At 39.9% G+C, this 27,996-nt stretch overlaps 1 protein-coding gene across 7 annotated transcripts in view; it reads right to left on the bottom strand.

Annotated features, from left to right (window-relative positions):
* Nucleotides 1-8,623: 8,623 nt before the first annotated feature.
* Nucleotides 8,624-27,996, bottom strand: part of LOC119161585 (ecotropic viral integration site 5 ortholog) — a 284,075-nt gene continuing 264,702 nt past the window's right edge. For 6 of the 7 annotated variants that reach the window (XM_075878991.1, XM_075878990.1, XM_037414126.2 and 3 more), the window contains 4 exons: nt 27,390-27,536; nt 27,116-27,211; nt 23,579-23,674; nt 8,624-9,797 (listed from right to left, as the gene is read on the bottom strand). In XM_075878991.1, the coding sequence (XP_075735106.1) occupies nt 9,522-9,797; nt 23,579-23,674; nt 27,116-27,211; nt 27,390-27,536 (615 nt within the window). In that variant the 3' untranslated portion in view covers nt 8,624-9,521. Of the gene's footprint in view, nt 9,798-18,209; nt 18,372-23,578; nt 23,675-27,115; nt 27,212-27,389; nt 27,537-27,996 lie in introns of all 7 variants that reach the window. The other variant, XR_012887289.1, reaches the window with a different exon arrangement.

Genomic DNA, 27,996 nt, shown 5'->3' on the forward strand with positions numbered 1-27,996 from the left:
GTGTGACTCCGTGCTAAGATAAAGTAATATCTCTATCTTAGCAAGCAATATCTTTAACTTAACACCCCGTGTGTGAAATTAAACCTGAAATAAAAAAAAAAAAACGGTGTGACTCAGTGGTAGAATAGTAAGCTAGCATGCAGCGGACCCGAGTTCGAGCCCCACTGTGTCATTGCTGCTAGGTTTTTTTTTTTTCAATTTCCTGCGATGTGGTTACGGACACCAGAGGCGGCGGCGGACAACTGCGCGTGACCCGAGTTGTGATCTCGTAACAGCTCTCAATATAAAATTTTGTCCTGGTCCAAGATTCGAAGTCGAGACCAACGCCCTTCTAGGGCGGTCGCTCTACAAATTGATCTCACCAGGAAGCTAGCAATTGATAGCGCGAGGGCGAATTCATTGTCAACTCGGAGCGCATGAACACAGGTAATGCAAATGAGTTCTGTGTAAACCTGCAAGGTGGCGCAAGGGTCAAGAAAGGGAAAGAAGACAACTACCTGTTTGTAGCACGAAGCCACAAGGAAATGCATACGGGTTTTTCAGAAAAAAAAATTAATCGTGATCCGGGGTGTTCATTTATTTATGTGTCACTTTTCTTCCCTAGCCCCTTTCACCTTCGATTTCTTTTAATGGTCAAATGCTTATAATATGCATGCACATACAGACAGACAAGCAATCAATACCAGGCTTGTGAGATAATTCAATTGCTTTGCATATTTGAATGAATATTACAGTATTTGAATTTGATTCAATTTGAATTTACATTCTTGAAAATTTTGACGTGTATTGAAATGAAAGAATATTTGTATATTTGTCTATATGCAACTTCTGTAAAGAAAGTTTCACTGCAGTGGAAAAATGCTAAGCCATAAAAACACTTATCTAAATGCAAATTATTTTGCATGTAATCTGCTGTAAGAGTGGTTTCACAGCACTAAAGAAATGCTAGGTCCTAAATACACTTTATAAAAAAACACTGCCGTGAAGCCCTACTTGAAGGTTAAATGAACATATTACTCGCACATCGATTCATCATTTTTAAGTTTAAAAGCTTGTTATACCTGCTTACATGCTCTAAGTATATTAAATCTAAAAAAGTTCACATATTTTTCAGGCTATTGCTTGCATTCTACCTGATGTAAAATTCTGCTACTATTCAAAGTTGTTTCCACTTTCTATGAACCAAAAGAAATGACATTTGGACAAGCTTTGTTTCAATTTTTAAAACAATACTGTGCATGTTAGTTGCCATCACAAATATACCCATTGTTTTAATAATATGCGATATATGCTATTCGAATTTGATCTGATGTTATTCGACCAAAACTACTATTCTTTTCAAACCTAAATTTTACTGATCGCACAAGCCTAATCAATATCATTTCTTAATTGCTCCATGTTGAACTGATAATTTAACTGGCGACAAGGTCTGATAATAGTGCCCTACTAATAGGCCATGGCTGACTGCCTCAGCTCAAGGAAGCTGCACACCAGTCATTTCAGGTGTGGTTGGAAGCTTTCACCGTGGACAACAAAAAAAGTGGGTCTTGCTGGGTGTTGGCCCGATTTTGTCTTGGGGGAGGGGGTGTAGTCACCAAGGTGGGGGGTAGGGGGGAATGCTGTTGCAGCTTAGGTGGGGGCAAGTGCTGGTGAGGCTGGAGGTGGGGCAAGTTATATGCCCATGGGGCTGAGCACAAACCGTGGCTATTGTCAGAATGCGCAAACTAAGGTGAAAAAACTAGCAGAAAGCAAACACTTTGCACTAAGCCAGAATAAAATATGGTGGCCTAAACCTACAAACTTTTTTTCACCATGCAACTGATGTCAAGAGAGTCAGTCAAGAACAATCTTGTGGCCGTTAGGCAGATAGCAGACACTTGCAACTTTGGCTGTCCATTAGACATAATGCTTTGGCACAGGAGAGCTAGAAGCTTGCAATATCCCAGTATGTCATTAACTGCTTGCAAACACAGCTAAAACAAGAAGCAAAGCTAAACAACTCATCAAAGTGGTGGAGATGGTAATAATATTTGTGGTTTTCAGTACCAAAATCATAATGTGGTTATGGCTCCAGAAATTCAGACCATGTGATTTCCCATTCCTTGCTTTTCCTGTTCAAGTGATAAATATATGAAACAAGTTAATGTGGGGCTATGCAAAATGTAGCAGTGCCCTGCTAAAACATATATGCACAGCCACATAATACCTACGGTTCTAGGTCCTAAAACCACGATATGATTGCGAGAAATGCCATAGTGGAGAGCTTTGGAAATTTTGACCATCTGGTGTTTTTTAATGTGAACTGACATCGCACAGTATACGAACCTCTATTTTTATTGCCGCCATCAAACTGCGACCACTGCGGCCAGGATCGAACCCGCGACCTTTGGGTCAGCAGCCAATCACCGTATCTACTGTTCCACAGAGGTGGACATGCACCATGACAAGCATCAAAGATTCTTAATTGGTTCCTCCATGCTGGCAATGCCTGGTCATTTCACATACATGTCAAAGACAGAGAGAGGAACAAAATGTTTCACACAACAATCGTCTGCACACTAACACGTACACCTCCTTATAAATGAAATACAAGCTAGTATGTGAAAAACCTTTATAGTAAATTCTATATACAGCACTCCGAGACTTTACGGCATTCTTTTCCAGAACTTGGAAGTCAACATTATTCATTAGTCAAAAAATTACAAACTTGAAAGTGACATGTCAGTAACCGAAGTAGTTGGAAGAGTGATAATTTTCTTGTAGGATTGTCACAAATTTCCATAAACTCTTCAAAACTTCACGTCATAATCTGTCTGCTTTTTTTGCTTGCAAACAGGTAATAGACAGTATATCACAAGATAAAATGACTAGATTATAATGCCACATCACAAAACAGAAAGAGTGTCTTGCTAAGTTGCGCAGAACAAAGAATGCAACTGTGCTTGCAGTAAAATGCACTGGAAAGAAGCATGTCTGCACAATTTCAGGCACATTCTGTTCCAGTTTAAATCTATTTAAACAAAAAGAAAGGAATTTATTGCAGCAGTGCTTTATTTTCTTTTTTAACAGAAGCCAGAGTAAACAGGCATGAGAGAGACTCTAAACATGGCAGGAAACAGGATCAAATGACAACACGCACAACATTTGTTTTCCCTCGAGAAGAAGAAGGAAGAGGGCATCGTCATTACCACACTATTACTTTCTACTAAATCCTACATACAAATGAGGGGAATGCAACATCAAGTTGTATATCAAAAAAAAGGTCTTTTTCATGCTAAATGCCTCCCCAACTTGAATACTAGACATACTAAAAAAGCATACTGTCATAAGTGCAACTTTCTATGGTGCCAGAGTCACAAACAAGCCTGTGCCAGCCATACCAAAGAGTATATCAGCATCACAATCTCTCCCTGGTGCTGCAGGACAACACCATACAGCTCACTTCTTCATAATGTTGCAATGTTTCACTTTGAAATAAGATCACAAAACATGCAGAGCATTGCAAGACCTAGCCCTTACAGCACCCTACAAAACATAAAATAAATAATAACTGTCATATATGTCTCTCTATTTACAAAAATATACAAACAAAGGTTAATACAGATCAGTATACGTAATTATCGCAATAACCTGTACCACAGAATCTAAGGTTTATTACAGAAGCTACAATGAAATATCCAAATTTATAAGATTTAAGGAATGCATATCTGTGTCTTGAGTGCAAGGATATATATAATATGCCAATATGTGGCAAGCACAAAAATCTACAATACATAATTCTTACCACAATTCAAAATGAGTGTACAACTCTTGGAAAAGCAGCACATTTATTGTACATTATGTGTATTAAGTAGTCTATCTTAATACCTTAACATTTCCAGTAACAAAAAAAATAATAAAGAAGCCACAAAGTTATTTACAAGAAATATTGCCTGCCTTGCAAAAAGTTACGCTCCATCAATGAACGCACATGTGTTGCTGTTGTCATAAAGTAAGCGCGCAAGTGCACAATTTGAATAAAGTAGCAAAATCTACTTGATTTACATTTATCTTACAACATGTACAAAAAGATTAAGTATGCATTTTCAAATATCACACAAAGATTTTTGTGAATAACTGGCCTCAGAGAGTATCTTTTTCAAAGTAACTTGAGTTATGGTTTAGTGATGGAGCTGAGCATTAAAATCAAGATATGATTGATGCATCATATGTTTCAAGCACATTGTTACAGCCTTAAAGTTTCCAACAATTATTCATCACTAGGACATTTTTGAGTCAGCTCCAAAGTGGTGTCTGTGCAATGTAATTCAGCCTATTGGTCATGCATCATTGTCAGACTTTGATTGTGCAAAGTGTGCAACAATTAAGCTCATATCTTTCATACATTTGCACACAGGATATAAACTACACACACAAAAAAAAACCCCTCTGGTATGACAACTTGCCCAAACAATTCAACCAATGATGTCTCGCTTACATAAAAGAAGCTACTTAAAAGAGGCCTTCACTTGTAATCAAAAACAAGCTAACCAGCTGACAGCTGATGTAGGAAACGTATTGAGCCACAGCTGTGGTTTATTTAGGAAATATTTAGGAGTATAAAAAGCACCCTAAATAAATGAAATGTTTCTAAATAGGTACCCAAATATATACAGTATCTGAAAATATACTATATACCAAAAATTTCACGTAGGAACAAAAAGTTTATTAATGTTAGCATAGCTAAATGGAAAGTGAATTTATATTGTGTTCATTAGAAGAAGTGTGAAAATTCTGTACTGGAAAAACTATAGAGGTCAGTAATGCACCGTTTCATCAAGATACAGTGGGCAAACAAGTAGGTGCCTGAATTTCTATAGGGGGGCAACATGACAGATAACATATGCAGAAATACCAGAAGCATGCATAATCTACTGCTGCACTTCTACCGAGTATAAAACAATACTGATGGAAAAAAAAGAGCAGAAAGTGGTGCCTGTTATCCAACTTTTTTTTTTCAAGCCACAGAAAGCTAGCTTTATTTAAAGGCTCTGCCTCGGAGCTGTGAACCAGAGCTCAATACACTGCCTAAATTGTCACTACAATTCCTAAAGCAGGCCTCTACAATGCCTATGCAATGTTTCTAGAAAAAGGAAATGTCCTGAAGGTGCTCACCACCTTGTATTTTACTAGAAGTGCACTAATACATATGAAACACTTAATCATTACTCAAAATTTTACACTTTGCTCAATAACTCACACTTTACAAAGCACGTCACCAACACAATTCCATCAAAACAAGCACGAGTACGCATGGAGGGAAGCAATATATTGAGTGCAGAAGACTGAAATGATTTTGCTTTTTTGCACCAGCAATGATGTTCAAAAGGGTAGCACTGCATCAACATTATGTTTGCAAATAAATTTCATCTTTCGACAGCCTAGATTTGTATGTGGCCAGTAAGTGTAAAAAGTTCATTTTATGTGCTCAGGCATTATTAACATGCTATCCTTTCAAGTACAAAAAGCCATGCATGAAACATTAGAAATGTCCTGCTTGCACTGCTGAAATGGGGCATAAGTGAGAGCAGTCTCATAATTAAGGTGTCCAGAGGTTCTTCATAAAAGCCTGTGCTGAATGAGCTTGTACAGTTTAATGGTTATTTTAACAGAATAATGACCTGTCCATGAACATACAACAGCTTAGAAGATTATAAACCCCAATTATACAGTAGGTGGACAGTCCTAGCACCAAAACCCTTGAACATCTTTATAAAATCTCTACAGTGCTGTTAACAGCCATTAACACGCACAAACACACACACAGAGAAAAAGCATGCAACCTGTTTAGTGCAAGGATGACAAGGGATGTAGCTTGTGAAATGCTATCAATGTATATCATCACTTGCACAATACATGGAATTCATTTTTCTGAATGACTTGAAGACAGCTAAGGTGCTGTACATGACACAAAGCTCCTGAAAGCCTGCAGACAATCTACACCAAACTTGAAATTTAATATGCTAATGGCAATGATAGCCTCAGCAGTGCTGCCAGTACTCAATGGCATAATCAAATCATAATCAAGCTAGTTACTTGCATTTAATGAAATTTATGCAAAATAAATCGCGTTTCTTCGGTACATGTTCAAAATCAATCTGGTAGATGGAAGCAATGCAAATCTGCAATCTGCAAACTCACAATGAATGCTATTAACTAGTTATGATTTCCATAAAGAAGCACATCAAATGCCATAAACTGTATATTACCAACTGCATCACACAATTATTTTAGCTGGATACACGCAAGTAAAAGCACTAGTTTCAGTTAGTATAAAAAGGATAGGTATACATCAAGTGCACTGGCAAACTGCAAAAGTGAGCACTATCTATCTCGTCACAAAAAATGGCTACTGTCTTGATATTAACTTGATTTATCCAAACCTCCAAGTTCATTGAGAATTTTATGCATGGTAAAAATTTTTGACTGATACTGCTTCTAAGCTGAATAGTCCCCCCTTCCCACTAGTTTAACTCCAATGCCGAAATACTGCAACGAATAGTATGTTAAAGAAATTACCTGCAGCAGAGATGTAGCCAGTGGGAAGTAATATTGGGAGAATCAATTCCTTCTTTTCCCACCCTGGAAAATTTCCAGTGTGTGTATGCATAAATGCACACACATGCATATACAAAAAGAGGGGTTAAACCACCTGCCCCTTGAAGTAAAAGCCTGGCTATGCTCTACACCTCCAGAGCTGTTTACAACAATATATTGCTCCAGCTGTTCATGCAAGTACCTGGCCTTGTAAAAGGTTTTAAACTTTTCTGCCCTATCTAGGTGTGAACAAAAAAAAAAAAAAACTTGTAACATTGTAAGCCTCACCAAAGAATGTCCGCAAGGTTAACCTGGTGTCGCATATAGCCAACGTCCCCCAAAACACACTCCACCACTAAACTGCCAGCAGCCGATAAGAAAACAGTGTATAAGCCTTTTGGCAAAGCAGTCTTTTTTTTTTTAAAACACAATAAGCCTCTTTATGCGTAATGACAGCACAGCATATAAGAAGCACATCAGAGAGAAGGAGTACAACAAACATACTTATATGCCTGCTACTGTCAATATTGGGCACAAGGTCTGTCTCTGTTGGTTAGCAGAGAGCTTACCAGCATTGTACGAAAGAAGCTGCATAGGAAGGTTAACTTTTTTTTTTTAAAGGTTGTGCATAGTGAAGGAGACTATGTCACTAAAATTAGCAACTTAATAATGTATCTTCTAATAGTACATTATGCAAAACAGAAATAAATAAGCTTACACACTGATTATAATTATTCCACTAATGAGACTAAGAATAAAATATATGTTCGGTGGACAAAAGCACTTGTTATACTGAAGAATGGAATAATGTAATAGTGTAAGTTGGGGCATGTTGCTATTCTTCCATTTCAGCATCTAGTGCACAGCACAAGAAAAAAGTGGAGCACAAACACCGGTGTTAACTTCCAACACTTGTTTAAATTTGTTGGAAGCTAGTGCAGGTCTTCATACTCTTTTACGCTCTGTCCTCATCGTTTTCTGTGCTAGATGCTGAACTCAATATGTAACTTGCATTTCACTCATATATATATATATATATATATATATATATATATATATATATATATATATATATATATATATATGAAGAAGAGGTTAGAAATAAAGAAAATGGCTTGACACCCCAGCCTCGTACTTTGAATAAATAAATATATATATATATATATATATATATATATATATATATATATATATATATATATATATATATATATGGGATATGGCACAACGGGAGCGTTGTCAACAAGGATAAATATATTTATTTCCCAACAGTTTCGGGAGGGGTCCTCCCTTCATCAGGGGATGAGTTATACTGACATGAATTTCCAAACTTCGTTGCTGCCGCGTCCCTCTCGCCTTGAAACATGTTTGCGAGAGTGAGAGGGAACTAGAAAAAAAAGAGGGGGGGAGAAAAAAAAGAAAAAGAAAGAAAGTAAAAAAGAGGAAGAACCACTGTCAACACTGAGAACGAAACCAACTGTCCGTGTACGTCGACATACGTTTCTTATCACGTGCTGTTCAGTTCTCGACGTGTGTCGGGCCACCCAAGATTGTCGCCGCGGTGCCGGGAACTGAACAGCACGTGATAAGAAACGTATGTCGACGTACACGGACAGTTGGTTTCGTTCTCAGTGTTGACAGTGGTTCTTCCTCTTTTTTACTTTCTTTCTTTTCTTTCTTTTTCTTTTTTCTCCCCCCCCCTTTTTTCTAGTTCCCTCTCACTCTCGCAAACATGTTTCAAGGCGAGAGGGACGCGGCAGCAACGAAGTTTGGAAATTCATGTCAGTGTAACTCATCCCCTGATGAAGGGAGGACTCCTCCCGAAACTGTTGGGAAATAAATATATTTATCCTTGTTGACAACGCTCCTGTTGTGCCATATCCCATACCTTCACAAAGACTAACTGGCCCATTGAATTATTACTCCCACTATATATATATATATATATATATATATATATATATATATATATATATATATATATATATATATATATATATATATATATATATATATATATGTATGAATAAAGCTGGTCTAAAGGTGCCATAGTATAGAGCTACATGCCCTTTTTATTTAAAGGTAGATAAAGACTTAAATAAACAAATATACAGTTGAGCCCTGCAGTCAAAAGCTCTGACTTGAAACCTAACAAACATGCCTAAATGAAGTCCAATTAATGAAATTGAAGTGACGTTTGCTGAGGCAAAGCATGCTGGCATCACAGACCACAGGCTTCCCTCTTAATGGATTTAGCAGCTCAGTAGACAAATCAATAACAAGCTGGTCGAGCTGTTTGCATATTCATGTGTTAAGTCATGGTAAAACTCATTATACCTTTTCAGTAACTTTTCAATTAGGTAATAAATAAGTGGTCTACTGTTCATTTAGAGTAGTTGATTATAAATTCTTTAGCCAATATTTGTTTTTTTAAATTTCATGCAAGACTATAGTACAACACTGCAGAGGCATGAAACAGGCATCTGCTTTGTAAGCTCATATGCTAAGCCATGTTAGGCAACCCCATCAAAAAACAAACAAATTTGATCAAATGCTGAAACAGTCTGGAACAATGGGTATTGAGTGCACAGACTGAAATGTACGGGAAATGATGGCACAGTGAACATTTGTGCCACCATTTTTCCTGTACTATCGGCAGCTTGCACTGAAGTGGGCAACAAAACTACTAGCAAGTCTTCCTCTTAATCTGTTGATTGCAATGGCATAGAGAACACAAAATACAATATTATTAATCATAATAATAATATTATTAATGATAAAAAAATATCTCTCACAAGAAAAGTTACAGGCTTTCAGTGGCAAACAGATCGCTCTCAATATGTGATATTACCCCTGGCAATCAACAATAAGCTCCCAAGCCTCATTACGCATATCACAAGTGACCCCTGACCTCAGGGTGAAACAGACAAATAAACTTGGTAAAACTAGAGCTCCCCATTGGCAAGCTTGGGTTGCTTAGCTGGGTGCTGGCTGACCGATAGTTCCAGTCCAAGCTGAAGGAGCTGCTCAGTGACACTATCTTCCATGAGGTTTGTGCTACGGCTAAGCCCTCCCACCAGGGTAAGTGGTGGTGAACTGCTCAGAGGGCCAGATGCTGCTGCCGCTGCCGCTGTTCCAGCCTTCTGTGTATCTGGTTGCCGCAGCCGAGCCACTGCCAGTGCAGAGCTCAAGCGCTTGTTCATTATCTGCAGCTGCATAACCTGCGTTAAAGGTTGCAAAATACATAGGGCATGTGTAAATTTACTTATGTTAGAACACACAGAAATGTGAATGCTCCACATCCATTGATGACAGGAACCTGAAGAGCTGCATTATTCATTCTCTACCAGTGCTAGGCCTCTCGGAATTTTTTCTGAAAATAATCCACACTGTTTTTTCTCATTTCGATTATATTATCTAGTGTGGCATACAATGGAAAGACCCAATATCTCCTACACAGTGAGTAAAAATGGCCATGAGGGTGAAGGCTAAATATAGTGATGTTTGGTTTTTTACATCATTTTATTGAGGTTTTACTGACTACAAAACACCAACAAATATATCGAAAAGGTTACAGTAGCAATGCATAAATATCAACTCATATAAAAACTGCACCATATAATTTTCTTCGAAACGTTATAGGCCAGCCAGTATGAGCAAATGAAATAAGTAAACAATTTTTTTTTAACCAACAATGATTTTGTACAGGATTGTATGAACCAGCAAACATCACAATAAAGACATCTCTATGAAGCAAAATGCTGACTGCACCCAGTTCTTGCTTCATATGCTGGCCAGCTATGCCTAGTTTGTTAGTCCGTTTTCTGCAGGACATGAAGCACATGTTTGCAAATTGTATGCTATAATGCTCCTCATTATTTATCGCTCAAAGACAGAGATATGACAATGTCACTCAAAGTACAGCTTATTTTTACCAATGTTCTTTTTAGAGTAAGTGTGCCCTGATGTCTGATTGAATTGCCTGCTCTTGTACAGAACTCTCATTGGGGTAAATGGTCTTTTCAGACACTGAAAATTATGCTTGTACCCTCATGTGCTTTCTATATCAATGGTGCCTTCTGTAAGTCAACTTCATCAAAATTAAGTGACAGCTTCCATGTGACTATGACCAATATTACGTGACAATCAAAAAACATTGTGCATATGTTTTTTTATTCAGAAACTATAAGTTCCCCTTATTATCTTTACAATTACTTCTCTATAGTACCAGAAACATGTATAGAAAGAGTATATTGCAAGAGAATGCTAGAAGGGTGCTGATCCTGTCCATTTCAGTACTCAAACCATTTTTTTCGTGTGCTCTTTTTACCAGAACATGTCATGTAGGTGCATAAAGGCCTTTAAATATATAGATAACACGTTTCATTCATAGCACTTTGGTTTTTAGAATACAGCTACTACAATTGTTAAGACCCTGTAAGGCTAAAGCACTGTAACTGCTGTATTATATAAGTTACAGAACTGCTTCAATTTCATCAGGGTGTCTACCTATTTCATTTTTCGATATTCCCTGACCTTTCCAGGTTTTCCATGATGATTAAAAGCAAACTCCATGACTGTCACCTCTGCTTGGAAAACTCTGTGCAGTGGAAACAAACCCTCGAGTGGCAAAAAAAAAAAAGCAGGCGCTCATATAAAGTAAGTAAATATCATTACCGCACACACTCAGAATGTTCTGACGCGTGCGGTAAATGCGAAAAAATGTGTATATCCGGCTAAAATAAAACCTCTGAGCCAGGCAATGAGCAAGTTGGCTGCTTGATGTTCAGAAGAACCAGGCAGCAAACACACAGGTTAAAATTAAGTGCACATGAAAGTTTGAAGGAGTCTGTGATAGTACGACAACTCAGTCAGTAAAAGCTGCTAGGAAACGTAAAACTAGTGCCATCTCGTGGCATCCGCGTAAATGGAGGACACGGGAGCCTGACCAGTTCCGCCACTGAAGCATATAGTTTACTATATTGGCTGCAGCCCATGCCGCTTAGGACGTGGATTGGATTGCATTAGATCGTCCTGAACTGCTGTATTTACTGACTTCTATTTAGGATCTGGATTGAATTCAATCTGATTCAACCTGGATTGCAGTACTTACTATCGATTTGCATTCCCGCTTAATTTGCACACCTCTAAAATATACTTTTCAGCAAGAAAAAAAAAGTATAACTGCGACTCCTGTATTCTGTGCACCTTGCCTTGACAATGACTAACTGCAATGTTGCAAGAACAAAGCTGTACTGCAAATTTTTCTTTCTTTTTCTTTTTTTCGTAGACCGCATGCATGTTAGTGTTTATTTCTCTTAGCTATGATGCTTGAAGTGCAATGAAAGTCCTCAAGTGCCTGCAATGAAAGCTGGGGGTCGCGTTTAAAGTGCCGACATTTAAATATGTGGCAGCAAGAAGGAATCTGTCAAGTTGCAACAGTTTCCTCGATTCCACAAATGAATCACGAATGTCAGCATGTTACCTTCGTTTACGTTCTCTTCTATGGATCCGACGCTAAAAAGTAATTCCAGATTTAATAACACAATCGTAAGAAACTGAAATGACAAATTTAGCTGAAGTTACCCATACTACCCTTGAAACGTGAGCTACCAACAAGTGTGAAGCTGAGGACGTTTGCTGCTGCATCACCAACAGTAATAATACTAATAATAAAAGGCACGAGATAGCCTGGCAAGCCTCTGCTGATGGCAGTTCTAGCCTATTCAAGAGACCTTCAAGCCGAGCAAAAATCATGGAGAAGACAAACATGAACAAACTTACAAACATGAGTAAGGTTGTGATTCAAAAGTCAGATATGCAAAGTGATATTTAGAAGTAACAGACATCAAAATAGTGCATGTACCAACATAGAAGCTAAGGAATGCTTTACTCAATGTGAAAGACAAGTTGCCAAGCAAAAATTTCCCCAGTCTTGTTTATGCCTTAGACTGCCACAATTGTGATAACCAGTACATCGATGAAAATGGCGATTTCAATGAAAGGGTTAAACACGAATAAAATATACCATAGTAGACTCACAATAATTAAAACTGATAATTCATACTTTTGGTTAATTCAAACAAAATACAATTTTTTGGTTGGCCCGCTATTCTTTCAATATATTTAAAATCCTCTTAATTAATTCAAACTCTGTCATTCAGTTAATTCATACTTTTCGCAAGTTCATACCAGAAAATATCAGCTGCTTTCCCACTTCTATTTAAAAATTTGTGTGCTTATATAATCCTCACAGTCTAAAAATGAAAAATAAGCACCTAAGGCCTTCAAAGAAAAATGCTTTGCAAGAAAACATGCTTTAAACGAAGAATGCATAGTAAAACTGTGATGCCTCTCAACTGGTATGCACATACCTATAGCAATGAAGCAGTTGGAAATTCACTATTTCTTCAAAAGGCCTGATCAGCAGTAAATGGCCAATAAACTTGTGGACTTCACACCTTTGCTTTCTGTTCACTGCATGCATGCAGTTAGGGTGTAAAACACTTAAAAAATTTTTAAATGTGATAAAATCAATATCTAATCATAATGTGTGGTGTCACCTCACCCAGAGTCATCTATCTGAGAACTTCTGGTAATGCAAACTTTTTGATAATTCAAACAAAATTCAGAGGTCTTTTCGAGTTTGAATTAACGAGAGTCGACAGTATGTCACAAAATGATGCATGGCTTCAAATGCTTTCACTGAACGCATAGAATCTATAGGCCACAAAATTGACTGGTAAAGTGTGTATTCTGGACAAAGAAAAGAAGCTTGCGTCATGAACGCACCTGGAATCTAGGTACAGACGACTGCGCATACACTGATGGGATGCTTCTGAGAATGTACTCTTGCTGCCTACATCACGCACTTAGGCATACTTAAGTATGCTGTGCCTTTCTTTTGTCTTTTATTGCGAACAAGGCTCCCGTATTGAGTGCCGAAACGTCAGTAAACTGTGTTATACTGGTCGATGTATCCTTTTGCATTTACACTAAAAAACAACAATCATGCAGTGCCTTTTTTTTTATGCCTTTTCTGGCAGTCCACTGTAGCAGCAGCCGAAGAAGCGATATTTTAAGCTTTGGTCAATGGCAATGCTCATTTTTGTGATGGTCCCCCGACTGCTGTCGATTTCCATGACCTGGAGAGGTTTTTCAGAAATTCCCTGACTTTTTAGGTTTTCCAGGTTGGTAGATACCCTGTTATTAACAATGTTTAAGCGTAATTTCATTTTACTGTATCTAAAATGCATCAACATATAAAACATTCATCACTGAAAGTGGAAATTACCTTCAACGGTTCAGTAATATAACTAGGAAGCACGTGGCTGCCTTTATGTATCTTCTCTAACATATATAAATAAAGGCACCACAGAAACAGAGCACGACATTTGCAAAGTATACCCAAAAGACATAAAGTTAGCTAAATTACATTTGTCTTATATGTTACCCTGACAGCACTGGAGGTACAGCTGGATGCGAAAAATGCAGCAGGTGAGCCATCTTCATTGCAGGCATTCACTATAAGATTAACAGGACAAAGCAGAGCAGTAGCTGGCAGCTCTGGCACAATTATTGAATGACTTGTACTCACCCTTGACATAAAAAAAAGGCCAGAAGATATTGTTATAGTAAACGCTTGATCATTCAGCTCTGTTGATGTAGAAAACGACTGATTTGGCTATGACATCTGATCCCCCTAAACATATGCATCACTAAGTGATGCTAGACGGACACTACTTCTGAAAAATATGAGTGCGCATCAAATAATTCAGAGGGTTTTTTGGCAGCTACGAAGGCTTGAAAATAAACATGAAAATAAAGCGAACGTAGAACAGAACTAAAACAGGACTACAACATTGCCATAAAAATGATCTTGCCTTGACTTAGAGTTGGAAAGGCACTTTTTTTGCATGTTAGACATCTCAGCGGTGCTATTTTCTCACTTTTTTTCAAGTTAGTGCATTATAGCTGTTTATTGAGGGATAATGCATTGAATTATGGCTCAATTATTCAGTTTTTTACTTGTAATTTTTCTTGTTAGCCCATATCATCACGCTCTTCGCTGATGGCAACACGGGTGAGGCAGCCCATGTACAAGGCAAGCGAGTTAACCCCCAAAATGGAGGTATCACTAGCCCTGAAGGACGCCAGACAAGATTCCATTAAGAACTGTGGCATAAAAATAAGTGCACTGAGCATGAAAAGTCCCCCCCCCCCCCCAAGAAAAGGACCTTCAGGCATTTGAAGGTGGAAAAAAATTGGTACTCCACGAAAGCGGCTGAGAACAGCACTCCCCCCGAAGTTGGAAGAGGCCTTGCTCCGGCGAGTGGTCGATTCCCACAGCACGAATCTTTCATTGAGTGGTCCCTCCCTCATTGCCGAACAAGCAAAGGGGTTTGCAATGATACACATCTGATTCTTTCACCGCAACAGAAGAGTGGTGTGTGCATTTCATAGGGAAACACGGTCTTGTTTTCAGAACAGTGCATGTAGAGAAAGGAACAGTCATTGAAGACAAAAACTGGAAATGTGTGTAACTGTTACAGAACATCGCCACCTACAGCCTAATGATGTTTTTAAAACTGATGAAAAAGTACTATTCTCAAAGTCTTGCCAGACAAAGATGTGACCATGAAAGGGGAAAAGTGCATCAGCGGAAAATGGCACGTGGAATGAGTGACCATATTTTTAGCTACCGACAATAATTGAATGGAGCATTTGCCACTTCTCATAATTGAAAAGACTAAACAGCCACAGAGCTCCAAGAACATGTATGGCCCTCCAGAAGGAGGCACGGATGACATTAAAAATTTTTCAAGGCTGGTTGCAAAACTTCATCCTTTATTTACCGAGAATCGCGAAGTACTGTATTTACTTGCATAATTTACGCACCTTTTTCCACGATTTCGGGGCTCTGAGAAGGAGATGCGCAAATTACGCGGGGATTTTGTGAGCGCATAAGAAATATTGTGTCACAGTCCTAACGAGAGCAGCTTATGGATAAAAAAAAGAAAAAAATGAATTGGAGCACAAACGAAGTGTACTTGTCCGGGAGGGCCGCTGCCACCGCCCTTCCAAAGCGCACCGTTTTCGGTCCCGTTGAGCACCTTCGTTTGTCCCATTTTCTTGAAGCTCTTTCGACAATGCTGGGTGAAACTAGGTTCCACGACATGGCGATACCAGAAGAACTAAGCATCCGCACATAACTGAAAAGGCCTCCTTCAATGGCAGTAAGCCTGCACTAGCAAGCGCTCACTCTTCTGCTTTCTCGCATATCAATCGCGCCGGTCGTCACGTTGAAGTACGTACTCTTGAAGTGCTTTGCGGTGGCACGCTTCCCGTTTACTTTGGCGAAGTTTAGAACAGCGAGGTTCAATGGCGAGCATCAATTTATAACAGCGATCTTCAATGACAATTTCCTTGCGATGAACCGTGAAAACGCGTTGGCCGGGTGGCGAAACCTAAACTTCCGAAATCGACCACCTGTGCGTTGCAGCGAGAACGCAGAGAACGAGAACAGTTGGCGCGACAGGTCCTCGCATGCCTTCAATGCAATAAGTCATCTGTGCCGTAGCGTGAGCGTGCATTCTCGTCATTATCACGGTGGTAGAGATTGGAAGATAAGGGGAGGCAAATGCTCGAGCAGTTCCGACGACCCGTCAACAGGTTTGTGCTGGGGTGCGGTGTTCTAGGGACCCTAGTTTGGATGAAGTCCTCAGAAGACAGGACTTTGCATTGGCAGCCTGTTGAACTTAACTCATCTGTTCGGCGAGGCGCGCACCCGGCCGAGCATCGAAATGTCCAAAGGTGCGCGTGCCGGCGAGCTGGCTCTGGCGGGTAGAGAGCGCAAAATATGGGAGTATTTTTTTTTCCAAACAGCTGGCAAAATATTAGGGGTGCGAAAATTATGCGAGGGTGCAAATTATGCGCGTAAATACAGTAGTTTTTAAGCCCTATAACTGCAATGCACATAATAGTGCTACCACAATGAACAACATTACCGTAGTTTTTTTACCACCAAACATGTCAGCCCTTCAACCTCCGGACATTTTAAAAATGAAATACAGTGCACATGTGTTGGAACATATTCCCCAGTGCCATAAAGTTTGCAATTAGTAAGACATGAGTCTTTTAAAGAAAGTTCACATTTTTTCTCACAATTGGAGAAGTACCACTACTCATGTCATTGCTAACCTTTTTTTTTTGAACACACTGGCTTTATTGTGAGTGAACCTGTCGATGCCCTCGTGGCTGACGTGTCGCCTGACAAAAAATGCAGACGGTTGTCGGAACTTCAAACGCATTTTGCATGGTGCGATGACACTCACCAATTATAGTGGTATTATGGTGGTTTTGTTGCACCTCGCATCCCTATGATGACTAAATTGTCAGGTATGAGCTCAGCAAAGAGAACAAAGATTCTGAGGAGAAAGAAGCGCTAACAGAGAAGAAGCCCTGGCTCTCTCAAAGTGGAAGCCATAGAGGCTCTCATGGTGCTATATTAAATATTGATTAGCCCTGCAAACAACATAAAAGTTGCTCAGCACATTGAGAGGTTTAAAAATGTAGTATATATACATTGATTGCTGTGGGAAAGTAGTCACGCACCCATGATTACTTTGTGAAATAAAAGCACACGATGCATGTTTTTTTCTTTGTTTTGCTCATCCAATAATTCAAGTTGATTCAAAAACTTTCCTAGGTCGGAAAAAAAAATGTGAATTAACAGGCTTTTAATTATTTCGTTAAGTAATATGTGCATAGCATTGTATGTTGCTTGGTTCTGCAGTGTTTTAAATAGACTAAGTGACAGTCTCATATGAAATTATACATATCTTGTAACTATTGCTGTATAAACTGTCTGGTTTTTTACTTTGTTTCTCAAAGAAAAACACATGTAAAAGAACATTCTGTAAACAAGAATGCACAGATCATAGGTCTAATTTTACTAGACTGTGTACTACATACCTGAAAAGTTTGACACACAGAAACACAGAAAGTGTTCAAGTAAAAGACTGAAAATAAAAAAAAATATTAAACAGACCCTACGTTTTATAAAATTTGTTCTTTAGTGAAAAAACCTGATGAAGAAAGACTGTTCATGCAGACATCTAATTTATTAACTAAGATCTAGCTGATTCCACGTATAGGAGTAGCAATTCCCACTTCTCTCTTTTACTATTATGGCAGATGTCACTTAGTGATCTTACAACAGAAGTGCTTTTTATAGATCTGAAGTCTTCTTACATTATTTTTTATGAGCACAAATAAATCATGTGCATCTGCTGTGAATATAATAATAAATATGCATAACTGTTTAACACCATGAAATGTAAATTGTTATACTGCTGAACTTTACGAACAACGTAGCTACACTGGCAAAATAGCAAAGTAGCAGCAAAAAAAAAAGGGGGGGGGGGGAAGGTTAGTGCACTGCAAGCATAAAAAGGGAAATCATGCAGTGATGACACAGCCTCAAAGCCAAAGGTGCCTCATTGGTCATGAGTGCACCCAAATAAATACACAGGCAAAGCAAAAGCCGGGCCGGTCATTGGCAAGCAAGCACGTATTGTTCCTTTGTTGTCTTTTTTTTTTTTAGAGCTTTAGTATGAGCAAGCAGAGATCACCTTTTACTTGCGTGGCAGAGAGAGAGAGAGCAGTGTGAGAGTGAGAGGCAGCGCGTTCTAGAGTTGCTCAAGTCCCAGCCCAGAGTCCCACCCCATGGGGGTGAGTGGCGACGGGTGCAACAAGCTTGGCAAGATCGGGGAGGGCAGCTCTAAGCGGAACTTCTGCAAAAATGGATGGGGACACACACATATGGGACCATTTGAAAATTAGCTTTGGTGATGGCTACAACATGTTGCAGTGGTAGTTCTGCATTCCCTTGGTTTACCGACAGATGGCATAGAAACCATCAGTCCATTTGCTACATCTCATCAGCTTCATGCAAGTGCTAAGAAAACTGTATGCCACAAGAACAAAGTTATATTTTGGGACAAAGTGGTTAAATTGCATTAAAACTTTCACGAGCACTTCAAATTTTACAACTACACAGCCAGTTTCGAATCACAATAATCTGTAAGATACAAACAAACGAAGCAACAGTTATATTCAGCATCACTCATGAAATAGTCATACCCATATATGTTAAACTGAAGGAGAAGAGCAAAATAATTTGATACATAAATAATTCAAAATATTAAAAATATGCATATCTGAAGCTTGTCTAAAAGCTCTGCATATTTCGGACAGTCTCTTAATCCTTTCCCCACAGCAAATCAGCTGGGCTCTGCCTTACTGTCTGTATTGCTCCTCCTGAAGAAAAGCTGGGCTTGTCCATGCTAAAACAAGCCCTCCTGCAGTGCTGCAGTCAAGCTACTATTTATACACGCACATTTTGCTGATAACTGTCTTCTAAAAAAAGCTAAACAAGAAACAAAGAAAACATCTGTTTTCGGAATTTGGCCAGATTCTGAGGGTAACAAAGTGCAGGTACCATCTAATCATGAAGCAGCTGTTTGGTGAGGAGTCCTTGCACTCGCACATGAACCGCGTGTCACCGTATCCGAAGAGGGTACCATGAATACCGCTCACCAGCGTCTCACTAGATCTGATGCCATGGCAGCAATGCATTGTATCAAAGTAGCCATGATAAGCTTTTTTCTTACGTCTAGTTTTCTCTAATATATTATTGCGATAGAAATTATATGGACGCCCTCGGCTGGATTTTGCCGCCGGCAGTTGCTGTCACTCACCGTATATGTATACGGATCTATATATATGAAAACTCAAGAAAAAAAAATAAACAAAATAAAAACTCTGGCGTGCCGATTCGAACGTTCCACCTTTGAATTATGAGTGGGAGGCGTAATCCACTGAGCCACGATGGAGCACCTCCTCCAACAATTAAATGGCAAGCTATTTATATCTACCACTTACCGCAGGTGATGGGCATCTCGGGGGAAACTATCGTGTTTTCAGCATTACCAGCAAGATGGCGCAATGAGCGCGCGTCGCCACATTCCTTCTCCCACGCATACTTTGCCCCATGGAGAGAGAGAGCAGGGTGGACGCTAACGCCCGCACTTATCTCGCGGTAGGAACGATCGCAAGTCCTTGCTGGCCTTGGTCTTTCACTGGAATGATTCTGTTATAGTCAACGGGCGCACAAAGGTCATTGCAATTGTAGCACAGGCTCAGTTTATGAAAAGGGCGTGCTTTTCAGACTGAGATGCTTATTCGTGTTCATCTGTACCTGTGAGTACGTTTCACGTGTGAAAAACGCGGGGCACGTTTCGAGCTGCTTGCCATTTTGCGCGTGACCTTCCAATTTGTTGCTATCACTTTCATTGCTTTGCTTTGCCTTTGTGGCAAAGCTATGACTTTTTTAGTGGTCTTTACTGCATTAAACGGTCGCATTGTGTTGAAACTTATTAAGGAGGAACATGGCACTTTAATTCTTTATTTCTTGATCCAATTTTGATGAAACTCAAATAGAGACCATATGAGTCCCTCACTATGGCATGCCTCATAAGCGCTACTATATTGCAGTTTTGGCAACTAAAACTTCAAAATTAAATTAGTTCAAATATTCATACGACAATGCAGCAGTGTTGCTGTCAAACAGTGTAATTAATATGAAGAACAGTGCAAGCTACAGAAAAGAAGTTTGCAGTGTATACCTCAAAGCACAAAGTACTTATGTTGTGAGCATCTTATTAACTCTTCAAACCGATGAATTTGCCTTAATGGGAAACACTGCTCCTAAAAAAAAAAAAAGTATTTATTAATTGATTTTTGCCAAACTTGGTGAGTTCGTGTATATTTGTGTGCTGTTTTCAAGTATGCAATTACTTTTTCATTATACTGATAACTACTTTAAATATAAAATATTTCTTTTGTCTTTTGGGGAACAAGGTTTTTTGTGAAGTGAAAGATTTGCAAAGTAAATCAGCATATCAGAATTATCTGGAATTTGAACTGTGTGCAGTGCAATAAAACTGAATGTTCTAAATCCAGTTGAACAAAGGTTATGGTATGTTGAACATTTTTGAGTAAGTCACTTTCAAATTGGGACTTCAATTGCAGATGTTCAACATACTAGAACGTTTTTCCTAATGAGTTCAGAACAACCATTTTTGTTGCACTACACACAGTTTAGATTCCAGATCATTGTGATGAGTTGATTTACTTTGTAACCCTCCCAGTTTTCTTTAAATACTTCTTAATATACAGAAAAAATATTTGCATATTTGAAATCAGCACACAAATGTACATAAACACACCAAGTTTCATAAAAAATAAGTTGATAAGTAAACTTTTTTTAAGACCAGTGTACCACATCGAGGCAACTTCATCAGTATGAAGAGTTAATAAGATGCTTGCAACATGAGTACTTTGTGCTGTGAGGTATACACTGCCAACTTCTTTTACATGGCTTGCACTGCTCTTCATATGAATTGCACTGTTTGATAGCAACCCTACTGCGTTGTAGCATGAATATTTAAACTAATTTAATTTTGAAGTTTTAGTTGCGAAAACTGCAATATAGTAGTATTTTCTAGACATGCCATAGTGGGGGACTCAAATGTGGTATCCCTGACCAGGTACTGAAACTGCCCCCATGCTTAGCAGCCACTAAAATGCCATGGTGAGTTGGTATGAATATTTTCTAGTACCCATGTGTGCTTGGAACACTTAAAAGAATGACACTTGCAGCAGCGCAGGATAGTGCAGAGCTAGGTATTCTGAGCATATAGGTAAAAGAGCATTCGAGTATGCGCTGTACAGTTCTACACTTTGACATGTGTTTTCGAAAGGGACATCACAAATGTTAAATCAAAAGAACAATTAGACATTTGCACGCTCAGCTGCATTCCAAAAAACACATACATAACTTCTACTTTTGTGCGTTGATAGAACTCATTTAGGAAACCTTAGCTTTTGCACTTAATAATAATATTATCTGAGGTTTTACGTCCGAAAACCACGATATGATTATGATAGAGATGCCGTAGTGGGGGCTATGTGGAGCAGGGACCATCTGGTGCTCTTTAACGTGCACTGACATTGCACAGCACACGGGCCTCAATCATTTCGCCTCCATCGAAACGTGACCGCCACAGCCGGGATCGAACCCGCGACTTTTGGGTCAGCAGCCGAGCACCCTAGCCACTGCTCCATCGAAGCGGACTTGGCTCGTGCACTTGTACACCAAGTTAGATAGAATGGGTATAACATAACGGTATGCAAGGGCATGTACAGTAATTAAAATGATGCCGCTCAGTGATTATAAAGCATTATGAGTATATATTGCAAGTCTCTGAGCCAAATTCAAACAAAATTACAGAAGAAAATGAATGCCTTCAAAGAGCATGGTAATGACAAGCAGAAAAAATCATGGCAGCTGCTTTAACGAAATCGGTGCTAGCAAATGTGGTAAACCAAGGAAATGCAATAAGGATTACACATAGAGAGTAGAACTATGTTGCACTGACAGCCCACATTCTACAATTATAAATAAACCTCCTGCCTAGACATAACTGAAAACACTGCAAAATCTAAACATGTCATCATCTGGTTTCCCTTTCTAAATCATCAAGCAGTGAATACCAAGAAAGTCAAATGCAAATTTTTAGTGTCTTATGAAATGGTCATCATAGATATGGCTAAGTCGTTGAGGAAAATGAAAAAATGAAAGAGCATCAAGTTCATCTATAGAAGTTGTCGGCAAACTTGACAATAAATAATGCCTGTCACCACACAATGGCACAAATACAGTGAACTTCCACAGCCTGCTTTCATGACATCAGCCAATGTAATGATTCGCATGTCACCTGAAATCATGTGATATGAGCTAAATCACTGCTTGAATTTTTTGGACAAAGGGACCTTTATTATTTAGAAAATTATGATCTGGCATAATGTATTTCATGACAAATATGACAGAACAGTACAAACGTGCATTAAACCTTACTATAAAGTGAGCTTGGCAGAAATGCAGTAGCTGTCAGGGACCAAGTGAGAGAAAGGAAGAAAATTTGGGATATGAAAATGTTTGTTACAATTGACATTAATATTAATATACAGACTCTGGTACACAGCGTTGAGCTTCATGATCAAAACCTAGTTTATTTAACTACTTTCTTACCATGAGGATATTGGCTGCTTTTTGTATGTTTAAGTGAGAAATTTTTCACACAGCAACTTTAGAGTTTACAGTGATATAGCATCTCCAAATAAAAGCAAATTTACTTCAAATAAACTGCAATTTAAGCCAAGCTATTCTGTTTTTATAAAATCTGTAAGAAAAATTTTTCTTAAAAAAGAATATCTCTGGCAAAGCTTTTCTAATCAGACTTCCATATACACAGACAGTGTCAGGATTACTTGATATATTTTATTTAAAGAATTAACCACAGATTAGTTAATATTCAAGCCTTGGTTGGTAAAATGAAAAAAATTCAGAAAAGAATGATTTACAGCATAGTTTTTTATATCTAAATGAGAAAACTGCTATATGCTCGTTTCAGAGATATGATTCAGGAAACAAACAGCAATTACAAAATGCATCATAAAAATGAAGAAGCCCATACACGTAACTGAAGTCCAAGCGAAAGTGTTGCTCAAGTGATCACTGCTCGAAAATTCCAAGAGATTACAGTAGGGGCCAAGTGGAACTGCTTCTTCTAGCTTTTTTTTTTCCTACTCCCCACACTGTCACTGTCGATGCCATCATGTAGCTCACATGTTCTTTAACCTTTGAGCTTGCATACTCTTTAAACATTCGTGCCAAGCAATGGAAATGCGAATTGTGCAGAAACAGCCACTATAGTTTGTGTGCAATAACAGCCATGGCACTAAATAACGAGTGCAGCAGTTTTTTTAAACAGCACTTTTAAAAACATCGTACAGCAGTGAAGTGCCATTGTAAGAGAAGAGTAAGAGTCAGTTGCAGTTTCACAATGAAAAATCACGTGACCATGAAACAGCTTACCTCAGCCTTCAAGTCAGACACCTTATCCTGAAGTTCTTTCACTTCTTCAGATTCGGTGCTGCCTCTCAGTTGACCAGCAGTAAGCAGCTCTTGATTCTTGAGGGGATGCAATGCGAACACAAGAAGAGTTAATTGCTAACATAAGATGACTTCCCTGCAATGTGACCTAGTGTGGAAAAGTGATCAGAATGCACAAAGTGAAACCCTTTACGTCAAAATGCACGGATGAGAGTGCATACACCGTTGGCATTGCTTCAGTCAGAAGAAGCCCAAATAGCTACATTGCATGCAGTCCTTAGAGGTGGGCAAGTTCTATCGATACTAGGGCTCCAGTGCCTTAGGTATACTCATTTTTGCTGCTGATTCATATTGTAGCAACGTCGACAACTGGGCTACTTGGCAAGTTTCCTCTAATAAACCTTTCAGTTACGAGTAAGCACTCATTTTGTCTCGTTCTTAGACTATGTTGTTTGCGCTGCTTTAATCATAATGTTTTGCCTTACATGCCCAGCCAAAGAAAGCAACACCTAAGAAAGTGCTGTACATGTTCTTCAATACACTAAGGGTGTAGTAGAGTACACCCACCATAAGAGTCTTGCACTTTTTTTTGATGAAACAATACTGCAAGATGGCTGGTCACTCTACCGGTACTGACATTAACTGTCGTTAACAACATACACACAGTTCAGTGACGTCCTGTTGCCTAAAAGGTCTCATACAGACACTTTCTGCAAAGTAAGACTATGCAAAGCATAGTGTAGTATAGTATGCATGTTATGGCTGATCACAATAAAAACTTTCTAATTTCCTTAATTTATATATCTTACTATGTACTTTTAGCAATATAGCATGCTACAGTGAAACCTCGTTAGACCGTAGTTGGCCGGGAATGACGTTTTGGTACGCATTAAGCGATGTACGAATTAACCGTCAGTGCCAGTTTAGCGGCTACTTACCGGTCAGAAAAGAAGGCCACAATCCTCACAAACACGCGCGCGCACACACGCCGGCACGCCAGCTTTATTTATGGACAGGCAGCAAAAAAATCTGTGATCTTCACTTGCCGCCGTGGTGGCCTTGCCTCGACGACGGCATCTTCGAAGTCGGTGAGGCCGCGAGCCAGCCGGTCCATTAGGCCACGCTTCTCGGCGAAGGCTCGCATCACAGTCACAGCACGCGCAGCTTCGGATAACGAGGGGCCGTCGTCCACTTCGACATCGCCCTCCTCCTCACTTTCGCTTGAATCGGGACGAGGTGCGATGGCGGCAACAATGTCGCTGTCGGAAAAGTCCGGGGATGTAAGGACGTCTCCGTCCACATCTCGGAAAGTGCCGAAGTTGAACTTGTCGACTCCCTCTCCTTGCCGCTCGAGCACCTCAACAAGGAGGCTCTCGCAGTCTTCGGTGTCCTCACCATCCTCGTTATCCTCCATGTTCTCGTCGTTGCCTTCTTCTGGCATCTTGAATTGTGCTCGCGCGAAACAGTTCCGTATCGTTGCAGGCTGCACCTGCATCCATGAGTGTGCAAGCAGGTGTATAGCACCCAGGAGGTCTATACTGTACGTTTTGGCACTCTCCATGGCGATCAACATCCGCCGCAAAAGATTTTTGCGGTAAATCTGTTTGACAGAGCGGATGATGCCCTGATCGAGGGGCTGGGCGAGCGCTGTCGTGTTGGGCGGCAAAAACAACAGCTTAATAGCCGACAGGTTACCCACATCGACATGCGCCGACGCATTGTCAAGCACTATCAAAATGCTCCTTTTCTTGGCAGCAAAACGGCGGTCCAGCTGGCGCACGTACTCCTCGAACAGCTGGGCTGTCATCCAGGCTTTTTTGTTGTGCTTGTAAACAACACCGGATGGCAGCCGAGCGCCTTTGAAGCACCGCGGGTTTCCATACTTGCCAATGACCATCAGTGGCAGCTTCTCACTACCGGTCATATTTACGCCAAAAGCGACCGATATGCGATTTTTGGCGTGTTTCCCGCCGGTGCACGTCTCATTTTTAAATGCCAATGTCCTATTTGGAAGAAGGCAATAAAAAAGTGCCGACTCATCAAAATTAAAAATGTCGGCGGCATCGTAGGCTGTCAAGGCTTCCTGCAAAACGGTGTCCTGCCATTCAACAGCGCCTTCTTTGTCTGCTGCAGCAGCCTCACCACAAACAACCTTCCCCACGATGCCGTAGCGGGCTTTAAACCGCGACAACCAGCCGTTGCTGCAGGCAAAACCGGGGCAGTTCAGCTGATCTGCGAAAGTTAGGGCTTTTTCGGTCAGAAGGGGTCCGCTAACCGGCAGGTTCATGCTCCGCGCCTTCTTCAGCCAGAGAAGCAGGGCCTTTTCCACTTCGGGATAAGCTGAGTCTCTCATGCGGCACCTCTTCAAATCGCTGTCTGTGCCTCCCGTCAACTTTTCGCGAGCGTTCCAAATTCCGCATACAGTAGTCAGCGGCAAGTTCTTATCGCGGGCTACCGCAGATTTCTTGGCCCCATTTTCAATAGTGCGAATGATTTCAAGTTTTTCCTTTACGCTCAAGACGTGGTACTTCGGCATAGTAAGAAGTTTTAGTGTGCGAATTTAATCGCACCACTCGCGCACAACACAAGAATAAAAAAAACAACAAAAAAAAAAAACACAACACGCCGCACAAGAACGTAAGTAACGCAACACCACCACACCGCCGCCACGACCAACACTGCGGGAAAGTGAGGACTAACGACCGAATAAAGAAACGAGCTCAGCCTGGCTCGACGCTGTGGAGCCGTTGAGAATACGTACTTGGCTTGGATTGAAAGCGACAGCGAATTTGCACCCCCTACCGGGACCAGCAATCGAGAATTCCTAGGTTACCAAAAACCGATCTTGAAGGCCATGCTCTTGCACAATGGGATCGGCAACAGACGTACGCGCAAAAAATACGTCATCGTGGCCATGTTGTGACGTCACTATCGCTGGTGGTTGTTGTCCGATCGCCACATGGAGTGTATCGACCGTCTGTGCGCACGAAATTTTGCCGATTTTCGGCCTGTGCATGGATAAAGAGAACGAAAATAGTACGTACTAACCGTACATAACACCACAAGCGACTACGGCTTAAGCGGTCAGCCAATACATGGGGTTCAATGGAGATAGGGCGGGGGATTCCTCGCTACTACGTATAAACCGCAGTTACATATTAAGCGGGTACGTATTAAAGAGGTTTGACTGTACACAGATGCGATGAAATTTACATGCTAAGTATGTCTTTGACCAACATAAAAATTTAGTTGGTTTCAGAATGTTTCAAAAGCCATGCGTCATTAATTTTTAAATTTTCCAGCTAGTCACAGCTGTACAGCTTAACAAAAATAAACCAAGCAAATGACAAGAACAAGATATTGATAAAGCACTGCACTTAAACAAAAGACACAAAATTTAGTGCTTGAGTGTGTCTCATGTTTGCATAAGTGGGTGCATTGTTTGAGTTGGCTGCTTCATTAATATCATGGCTCCTCACGTAGTCTATAAGTATTTATTAAGTAATGCCAAACAATCACCTTGATCTCAAGGGAGGAGATTTTCTGCTTCATTTCTGCAATAATTTGGGTGTGCTCCACTTCACGGATCCGAGCATTCATCCTTTCTTCTTTCATCTACAACAAGCAGAAAAAAAATATATACAACCATGCCCACACACACACAAAATACGTAAGAGATGAAAGCTATCTTACACTGGTATAACACACAAGATCATTTAGCCTTGCACACTCTCTTGCACTTTTTTCTTACAAATCCTCCTTTGAATAGACTTCAATGGTCGAAAGAACTTGCCTGTGATTCCAGGTTTGTGATCTTGCGTGCCTCATCTTGGACGAGAGAATGCAACTCGCGCTCCTTCTCAGAGACCTTGTCAGACATTTGCTCATACTTTGCGATCTCGTCAGCTTGACGGCGGATTTGGTTCAGGCTAACTTGATTCTGCAGTCATGGCAACAAATACAACAAAAATGCTAAACGTGGTCATGATTGTTGGATGTTCCTACTTGCTTCAAGCTTTATTATTTGCTTTACTAACATCAGTCAAACAAAATATGTTTTGGGAGCCAATTTTTTAACATAAAGTAAATGGCAAGCTCCCTTATTGTGCCATTTTCTCTTGAGAAATCTCTTGTTTGTCTATTGTTGACCATTTCAAGTCTCCATCTTCCTGTGTGCATCTGTCTTGTCTGGATTTCTATTATGCTTAGCTGAATAGGAAGCACTATATTTGCCTGAATATAATGCAAGTTTCTTTTTATTTCACAATTTGTATTCGCTGATGTCCACTGTCATCTTGTAAACGCCCCCCCCCCCCTCCTTAGCAGACTTTCGTAAATAGTTTTCGTAGAACAAGTTTTCCCCGACTTCTAGGAATAGCTCTCTATAAAATAACTGGCAT

The sequence above is a fragment of the Rhipicephalus microplus genome, chromosome X (assembly GCF_043290135.1).
Source record: "Rhipicephalus microplus isolate Deutch F79 chromosome X, USDA_Rmic, whole genome shotgun sequence".
In the NCBI taxonomy this organism is placed as follows: Eukaryota; Metazoa; Arthropoda; class Arachnida; order Ixodida; family Ixodidae; genus Rhipicephalus; species Rhipicephalus microplus.